This window comes from Rutidosis leptorrhynchoides, chromosome 3 (genome assembly GCF_046630445.1).
Source record: "Rutidosis leptorrhynchoides isolate AG116_Rl617_1_P2 chromosome 3, CSIRO_AGI_Rlap_v1, whole genome shotgun sequence".
Taxonomy (NCBI): domain Eukaryota; kingdom Viridiplantae; phylum Streptophyta; class Magnoliopsida; order Asterales; family Asteraceae; genus Rutidosis; species Rutidosis leptorrhynchoides.
The window spans coordinates 234,041,662-234,052,341 of NC_092335.1; the positions used below are offsets into that span (position 1 = coordinate 234,041,662).

Genomic DNA, 10,680 nt, shown 5'->3' on the forward strand with positions numbered 1-10,680 from the left:
TTGTAATCAAACATATTTTTTATTTGATATGAGATTTTTTTATAAAAGCTACGAGTTAAAAGTTTCAAAAGGTTTGTTGCGAAACATGTCCTTGGACGGTAGACCGCATCGCTATAATCCAAATCAGACTGGACCGACTAAGTTGATACGGTCTATCAAATTTAACATTTCGACAAGTTTTTTTGAACACCCTACTAATGACTACTAATGACTAGTGATACGAAAAATAAAACAACTAAATATGTTTGTTCACCAAATCTAAAAACACAAAATTGTCGTATTATAGCCACAATCCCTTTTTTCATATCGGAAATAATATAGTATTACACAAAATTGTATAACTTAATACTAATTATCAACTACCATAACCAAAATTTAATCATCTTTCAGAACAGAATCAAGCATACAAATCCAAAGAACTATACAAGTTACTAAACCATGTCAATACAGAAATTATACAGTATAACTTTGGATTTTAACATACTGAGAGATTAAATACGCTAAAAACCCTGTACTAAATATGTATGCTAATACTTATCATCATCATCATAGATACCATCATCGACGTTTCCAACTCATCATTTTCCGGCAACCACATACGGCGGCGATCCGCTTTTTTACGTTTTCAAAATCTGAAAATGGGCATGGTATCGTGATCCCGCCGGGTTGATCATGGCCGTACTCCGCCTCGGCTTCTTTTAACAACTGTCCAAACAACGGATGGTTTATATATACAACAGGCACCAACACCCTTTTAAAATCACCATCTTTTTGACCGATGTACACCGCCATCTTCCCCTTCGGAACCACCGCACGCGGCGGCGATGAAAACTTTTCAAGAATCGGCCTGTTTTGTTGCATACCGGAGTTTTTTGAACACATAGCTATTGCCTTTGTCTTAAGCTGGCAACCCCACTTTAAAAACTTTGATATAGACGTCGGTGACTTGTCTAGACGGCTGTAACCTGCCGGAGATTGATTTTTCCGGTTAAGTCGCCGGAAAAGTGAACTTACTCTTTGTTTAACGAAAAATCCTCGAATTTTCATCTTTTTTCAAGAAATTAAAAACCCAGATCAGATTTCGAATCTTAGAAATGGGATTTTTAAATCTTTGGATAAAGATTGAAATTTCACGGCAGACTGAATTTTTTTAAGAAAATGGCCAAGGGTCTACAACAGACATGGTTATGAGATAGAGAAGTGGATGGGTATGTTACGTATGAAGGATTTTGTACCTTATGCTTTTTAGATGGTAAGCTTTGGAGTTGTAAATTTGTGTTTGGTCTTCTAATTTAGTCATATATTTATTGGCATGGTGATGACTTTGTGTTGGAGAGAGCGTATGGTAGTTGTTGATGAATTGTGTGGACATGGATATGGATTACAGTGTGAATGAAATGTATATATAGATAGATTACAGGTTACACGCACTAAAAACACGTTAAGTGTGTGCCAATGAAAAGAAGTCGGACTAAACTAGAAATAGAGCTGGTCGTGGGTTTGATTTTTTGGGAATAAGAAAAAGTCCAAAGTGGAATTTGTCCGCTGGATTTGACGCGTGTAAGATTCTTATTAGATGATTAGAAATGCTTTTTATCTACAGAATTTACTTTTTCTAACTTTATTACATCTCTCACATAAAATAAATAAATAAATAAAATTATTTACGAGTGATAGATTTTATTATACTATCATTTGATCGAAATAATCATCTTATTCAATTGCTCTTGACAAATAAAAAGATTATGAATCGTGATTATGATAAAAAGATTATGAATCGTGATTATGAGAAAGAATAAGTTAATAACAAATGTCGTCATAATTATTATTAACCCTTATATACTAGATGTGGTGGGATTTCTTGTAGTTTTAGTTAAATTATAGTGTAGTTTTGAGTTTGCGTTTACATTACACCAGCTCTCTCAATTTCGCCTATATTTACACAAAGACCCCTCAACTTCACACTTTCTCAGGGATTAAAAGTGTAAATATATAATTTTATTAAAAAAAAAAAAAACTAATTATACCCGAATTTATAACGGGCCCTATCTTCTCGCTCGGTGCGAGTTAAATTTTTTCGAGACCACCGTTCAATTACGAAAAATCTTACGAACCCAGCGGGACTAACTATACGCGAAACGGACACTTTTAAAAAAAAATGCTAAACACAACGGCAACTTGTATCTTTCCGCTCGCCACGAGTTAAATTTTTTCAACGGCAGCGTCAGACTCGAAATAATTTTATGAACAAAACGAAACTAACCACGTTCAAAACGGATACTTTTAAAAAAACGCTAAACACAACGACAGTCCGTATCTTTCTGCTCGCCGCGAGTTAAATTTTTCCGACAGCACTGTTACACTCGAAAAAATTTATTGAAAAAAAAACTAACTACGTTCGAAACCGATACTTTTTAAAAAATGCTTAACACAACGGCATCCAAAACGACGCTTAACACATGTGCTGTGTTCCCCTCTATAAATACACAACGCTACGTTAAATATGAATACGCGGGCCGAAAGCCCCCGCCGCAACGCGCGGGCCGGTCCGGACTAGTTTTAAACTATTAGAAGGATTGTTATGATAATATGGTATGTGATGTGTAAAATCGTGTATGTAAATTATAAGTCATCATTTAAATTACTCGATCTATCACAAACTTTGCATTAACAGGTTGTACTGTACAATTAAATAATGCATGTTTGTGGTGAATGAAGTAATTTCGATGGTGGATATATCATTATCCAAATTATAAATGAAAAATACCGGTTAAATGGACTATTACATACTTACGGACAATGTACTCGATCGTGTAGCCGTATAAAATTTGGTAAAATTCAAGTATCATTCCAGGGACAGTACAACAACAAAACCCAATACCACATTTGTGGTGTATGGGGGAGGTGAGATGTAAACAATATTTTCCCTATCCGAGAATAAAAACAAGTCATTTCTCCACCCAGAGTGACACACTCCAAGAAGTAAAGAAAGTCCCCATTCTCTTTCTTCGACGGATAAAGAGATTGCTTTCGAATGGACCTCCGGCCAATAAGTGGGAAAAAATTAAAATAAAATATAAAAAATAAAACATGAGACGCCATGAAAATGGTATATTAAAATTTTCATGGGTTTTAAATCCTGCACATTCAAAATAATTTTTTGATTATGAAAGCAATCCAAGATTCTTAAACTAGTATGCAATTAACAAAATAAAAGAAATAACAAATATTCGGGGTTGGCTATTTAACGATTAATTGAACCAAAGCGATGACAAAGTAAAGACAATGTCTTTGGTATTTTATGCTAATAAAACGATTTAAGATTGATTAAAATTTGATGATGGGAAATATGTCACCTAGGTTTTCTTCACTATGTTGTATAATGATACGCATAATGATCCATCTCAAAACAACACTAACAAGTAGTGCCCGACTAGGATCTTAACCGGCACGGTCCATCTCCGAAGAAGGGCTCCTTCCCGACATCATCTTGCATCAGGAGATTACTTGTGAGCATACCATGAAAGGGACACGGGACGAACGGCTAGTCGGGAACATCAAATAAAAACCCAGCCCGGACGACATGCACGTTACCGACATCATGTGGCCGGTCATGGCGATTAGCACCGTGAATAAACACTTGGAGTAAATAGAAAGCAAAACCTTCCCGGTCAGACTAAGTGCTCCGTGTTATCTTAGCCGGTACCAACATGCTGCCGGTACCGTCACTACTTCCCGGTTCAGTATTCCAACCCGGTATAAGGATACCTTCCCGAGAAAAGCACGTTGTCCCTGAGAAAGTGCACTGTCCCGGAATAGACACCTCATCCCGGAACGAGTACTCGATCCCGGAACAAACATACAAGCAGGTTGCACGCCACGTCAGTCCACGAATCTAGGAAAGTTTGTTAGGATCTGCTCGTTTATTCTCATGAAAGGGACAGGTGCCACGTCACCCCTCGGGATTGGCAAAGTTTGTTACAACTATGAAAGGGACATGTGCCACATCACCATTCCCTCATAACATCTATAAATACGCGAACAAGATCATTTATTCAACAACACTGGATGCATTAATGTTACTCTGCCCAAATTAATTACGGTAGCATTTCTCCAGTCGTGAACACAATTTCGATCAATATTCCGAACGTTATCGGAATTAATCCTCACTTTAAGATATTAGCTTATTCGATTCCGATCGAACAAGGTTGATCTAATCGATTATTTTACGCCCTTGAAATCCAGATTTCAAATCAGGGTTTGCACAATTATTGGAGTTAAAACATTCGATCTACTCTTTTTCCCAAATCAAGCACTCAAACCCGAAATCCATTCACACAAGTCGATTTTGGTTTGATCAAATGGCGCTATCTAAAGGTACGAAATTAATCACTACTCACCCTAATGAGCTGGAAGACGAAGAAGCAAGCCCAAACAGCATAACCGACGCTGATGTGCACATGATTCACTCATGGGTCGTGGGACAACAACAAAAATCAGGGGTATTAGATGAATGAAAGCACGAACCAATCATCTTCCCCTCATTATTCAATATTAACCCATCTTCAGACCATGTTATTATACGGGCACACATCTCCAATTGTCAAATTGGACGAATATACACCGACACCGGTGCTGGGGCAGAGGTCATGTTTGAACATTGCTTTCTGCAACTACCAGAAAGCATCAGACGGCAAAAGAAAGCCGTAACTTTGCCATTAGCGGGATTCAACAGTGCTGCAACCTGGCCGGTGGGCTCCATCACGCTGGAGGTCATTTTAGGAACATTACCCTTCCAAAGCACCGCGAACATCGAATTTTCCATAGTCAAAACTGACTCACGGTATAACGTTATCTTAGGACATAATGCCATGCATAAATTTGGTGCAATTATGTCCACGGTACACGGCATGTTGAAGTTCCCAACCCCAGCCGGGGTAGCCACGATCCGGACTCAAGAATTGAAACCAAACGAGTGTATGCAAATATTCAAAGGCACTAATGATATTATAATACATGATAACGGTTATGTGTCCCCAAATCCTAAGCATCCTGACCAGAGGATACAGATCGGTGCTTCCTTAAGCACCAACGCGAGGGACACACTCTGTAAACTCTTAGCAGCAAATATTGATGTCTTCGCCTGGGAGCTATCCGACATGACGGGTGTTGTGACGACTCGGAAATTTTCGACCAAATTTAAACTTTAATCTTATATAATTTCGATATGATAAGCAAGGTTTATTTAACTGAGTCTTAAAAATTTTAATAACTGTTTACATGAATACGTTTGACCTTTGACAATTTCCGATGATTCACGAACCACTATCTGTAAATAAATAAAAATATATTTAAATATATATACATATTAAATTGAAATAGAAACTTATATGATTTAATTCTGTTGTGTAAATAAAATAATATATGATATTACTATAAATTTATATATATGAAAAGTATATTGAATGTAAATGAATTCGAACATAAGTTATCAACAATAACAAAGTATTAAATGTATACTTTGAGTTTATTTGTTTAATATATATAAGTAATATACTTATTTATGTAATAAAATTTGATAAATAAAACATAATTTTAGATATAGTAATTTGAAAATAAATGTATATAAATTTTATACATAAATATTATTATATGTATATGGTAATATATATAAAAGGTATAAATCTTAAATATTCAAATGAGTGATATTATATATTTTATATATATATATATTGTGTGTGATTACAAGTTAAAAATATAGTTATATACTAATATTATTATTACTTCATCGTTATTAAAATTAAAATTAATGTTAATATTAATATTAATATCAGTATTATTAATATTCCTATATAAAATATTTAGATATAAAATTTGATACGATTAATGTGTTATAGTTACTAAAATTACTATTATCATTACTAAAATCATTATTATTATAAGTAGTAGAAAAATTATAATTATTATTATAATTATTATTATTACCAAAAATTATAAATCTTATTTAAAATTTATCATTTTCACTTTCATCATTAGTCTTATTATTATTGAATTTAATAAATATTATTATCATTATTAATATTAGTATTGTTATAGTTAATATTATTACAAATAGTAATATTAATGTTATAAATTTTTATAGTTACAATTTAATTATTTATTATTATTATTATCATTAATATTAATATTATTATTGTATTATTAATATTCTTATTATTATTATTATTATTATTATTATTAATTAATATTAATGGTATTATATTTGTTAATATGTTTATTAATATGAATTAATCTGTATAATATATTGCATACAGATATCTAAACGCGTTATTTATATCATTATCAATATCTGTTTCATTATATAATCTTTTCTGTCTTTCTGTGCTGCTCGTGACACCAGACGACACCCATATCAAATTCACATAAAGCAAATCGAGCATCCTTTATTCTCTGCTTCTATAATTCAATTACTTCCCTATTACTAGAAATTATCAGTTGCATTTATTTTCATATGATGAATTAAACAGAAAATAGAAGAAAACTGGTTCGTTCCCTCTGTTTTGATTCAATTTTATAAAAATCTTGATTCGAATGAATTTTCAAAATCTATAAATGTAGGATTATTTGAAATCTCTTACTTAAACTGTCTGTAAAAATTCAACCTTCAATTCCTTATATTGATTACGAATTTGAGAGTCAAACCTTAATTTCAAAAAGTCAACAGAATCGTTCTTGAGGAAATTTGAACTCATTTTGATGATTCAAGTCTAATTGATGATTCCATTAGTTTCTATAAAAAATTTACAAACTAATTCGTGTTATAACCTTTATCTAAATCGTAACCAATTGCAAAATCAAATTTTTTTATATTTCCAACAGCGTCGGTAACAGCTCAGCAGTTCTTGTGTTTTTTTTTTTGTTTTTTTTCACGTTTAATAAATTGAAATATCAAAAACAAGATGTTTCAGTCTCAATATATTCCCAATCTTAATTCTTCATTCAGTTTAAAAATGTTGCAGGTCGATTTCAGTCTAAGGAAGATGATAGGATACTAAGACGGGTTATATGTATCTGGGTAACAATTTAAATCAGAAAGGCAGTATTGGTGTGATGGTTTGGGAACGTGTTGGGGTAGCGGGAGGTCTCGGGTTCGATCCCTGCGTGGTGCATTTTTTTTATGTGCTTATAAGGTAGTCCTTATTTATTATACTTATTATTATGATTATTATTATTATTATTATTATTGTTATTATAAATTATTATTATTGTTATTATTATTATTATTATTATAATTATTATCATTATGATCATTAAAATTATTATTAGAATTAGTATTATAATTAGTATTATAATTATTATTATAAGTATCATAATTGTTGTTATTATAATTACAAGTATTATATATATTATTAGTATTATTATAAGTATTATTACCATTAATATTATCATTAATATTAGTATTAGTATCATTTTATTAGTATTATTAACATATTTAAAATTGTAATATCATTATTATCATTATTATTATTATAAGTACTATCATAATATTATCATTATTATTATTAATATTATTATTAAGATTAGCATTATCATTACTATTATTATTAAAATTTATTATCATTACTAACAATTTATCTAAAGTTATCATTAAAACAAAAAGTATTATGATTATTAGTAATATCACTATCATTATTATTGAAAGTATATGAAGATAAAAATAAAAGTTTTAAAAATGTTATTATAAGTATATATTAACTATATTAACCAATTTATTTTAGAAATATTCATATATAACAATTTAGGTATTGTTAATATAATACTAAACAGATATATATATATATATATATATATATATATATATATATATACATAATAATATAACTATATAAATATTAATCACAAATTAAAAATATAGGTTATTAATAGTGTAACTAATAAATTAATATATATAAATTCATTCGATTACAAGAATATGTTTTAATACATATATGAATAATATAGGTTCGTGAATCCAAGGCCAACCCTGCATTGTTCAGTTGTTCAATATCGTCATATGTATTTTTACTACAAAATACAGTATAGTGAGTTTCATTTGCTCACTTTTAAATGCTTTTGCAATATATGTTTTTGGGCTGAGAATACATGCACTGTTTTTATAAATGTTTGACGAAATAGACACAAGTACTTGAAACTACATTATATGGTTGGATTATCGAAATCGAATATCGCCCCTTCAAGTCTGGTAACCTAAGAATTAGGGAAATGGCCTCTAATTGACGCGAATCCTAAAGATAGATCTATGGGCCTGACAAACCTCATTCTAGAATTTGGAATGCTTTAGTACTTCGATTTTAAAAGGTGATTGCGATTGCCATTTGATGTCGTGCGAGGTGTACGTGAAATACTAAATATTTTTACTACGAAATGCGTTACAAATTACACAAGTTTTAATTATTTATTTACAGTTGGGATATACCTAAACCTTGCTACAACACTATAGGCAGTGTACCTAATCGTAGAGTAGTATAGTTTTTAGTAAGTCCGGTTCGTTCCACAGGGAGCTGGCTTATTTCACACTATATTTTAATTAACTATATTTGTACAATATGTATATAATTATATATAATAATATATAAAAGGGGAGTTTACCGTTTAATGACCGGTTTGTCGATTTTATATTTTAAGCGAAGCGTATAGTAAATGACGATATTTAACTAACAATATAAAATAAATAACAATAATTAAAATGACAATAAATAAAAGTACGAGGAAATATGAAATAAAATATATTATGCTTATTTAAACTTCCGTAACCATGATGTTTGACGTTTTGATTTTAATTTATTGTCCTGGGTTAATTGTCCTTTGTCCTGGATGTATTTGAAACCTATCTGGTTTTTGTCCATAATAGTTCATCGGTCATAATTATAAACTGCTCGGCAAATTTAACCTTATACCCGAAGTCAAATATTCCAACTAACTGGGGATTCGAACTGTAACAAGGTCTTAATACTTTGCTTAATGAATACACCAGGTTATCGACTGTGTGTAAACCAAGGTTTTAATACTTTGTTAACAATTACACCAATTACCCTTGAATGTAATCCACCCCTGTTTTAATGAGTCCATTGACTATTAATCCATCCCCGTGTCCGGTCAAATGAACAATAATTCGTACTTATAAATATCCCGCCCATCGTGTCCGATTAAGCGTATGTGGTTATATATAGATACGTCAAATCATAACCTTTATATTAAATTAACGAGGTATCATTAATTTAATATAAAGCCCATTAATAGCCCATAATCTAATTTCCACAAGTGTCGTTCTTTTGTCCAAACCCCAATTATGGTACAAAACCCAATTACCCCGTCTTTAATATTTAGCTCAACATCATGATTACTTCGGCTCAAATAAGCATAATAATAACTTAAGTACGAGACATTAATTTAAAAAGGAGAACATAGCTTACATTGATTATTTATCGCGTAGTAGTACACGGACAGAGCTCCGACTTTAAAACCCGTAAAAATAACTTTTACATAACCCAAACTAATCTAATATAACACTAATCTATACTATATATATATATATATATATATATATATATATATATATATATATATATATATATATATATATATATATATATATATATATATATATATATATATATATATATATATATATATATATATATATATATATATATATATATATATATTATATATATTTATTTATATTATACTACGGAGTATTATTATTATTATCCCCTTTTACTCGCAGAATTCGTGAGATTTTTTAGGCATTCTGAAATTTTTGTGCTCCGCGAGTCGCGGGGAAATGGGATACAGCTCACACCCTTTTGGATTTTCTTTGCCGACGTTTTATATATATAAATATAAAATATAAATAATTAATATAATTATTTATATATTATATTATATTCTTTTGCATAGTAGACTTATAATTTTTAGTCCGTTGCGTCGCGCGTTGAGAGTTGACTCATGTCCCGGTTCCGGATTTTCGAACGTCCTTGCATACAATTTAATATCTTGTACTTTGCGTTTTGTAACTTGTACTCTTGTCATTTTAGACGTTTTTCATCAATAAATTGAACCTTTTGAATTGTATCTTGAACATTTGAGCTTTTTGGACGTTTGTGTCTTCAAATCTTCGTTTTCGCCTTTTGTCTTCGCACTTATTTATTTAAACAATTACAATGAAAATATAATACAATTACATATGAAAACCTATTATTTAGGAGGGATATTGCTATGAAATATATGTTCCTTTTTAGCCTTATCAAACATCCCCACACTTGAGCGTTGCTTGTCCTCAAGCAATACAGAACTTGAAATAAAAACATACATGAATCACTTTTTTATTCATCACACTTTGTACATCAGTGATTTTGATATGGTGGTATAAACAATGATAGTAACGATAGAACCATGGTTAAAGGTGGGTGTGTCATCCACAGTTGCCTCGGGTTTAGGTCAACGACACTTACAATCAAATAGCCGATTTACTTTCGGTTTCCAAAGCAAAGTGCACATTTGAAAGGCGGTTTACAGTCCCACATGACTATGAAAATGTAGATCCGTAAGGAAATTGGATCTTTATGAAAATATTTGATCTTTTGAAAATTCAATCTAGTTTTTACCCTAGATAAGTTT

The 10,680-nt window shown here is 31.0% G+C and overlaps 1 protein-coding gene across 1 annotated transcript; it reads right to left on the reverse strand.

Moving 5' to 3' along the window:
* Positions 1–259: 259 nt before the first annotated feature.
* Positions 260–1,386, reverse strand: LOC139897282 (auxin-responsive protein SAUR36-like). Its single transcript, XM_071879979.1, has one exon. It carries the CDS (start codon positions 1,045–1,047, stop codon positions 559–561), a length of 489 nt encoding a protein of 162 aa, XP_071736080.1. The 5' UTR covers positions 1,048–1,386; the 3' UTR covers positions 260–558.
* Between the last annotated feature and the right edge of the window lie 9,294 nt (positions 1,387–10,680).

Excerpts from the sequence above, each read along its gene's own strand:
- LOC139897282 (XM_071879979.1), bottom strand. The coding sequence starts at position 1,047 with ATGAAAATTCGAGGATTTTTCGTTAAACAAAGAGTAAGTTCACTTTTC.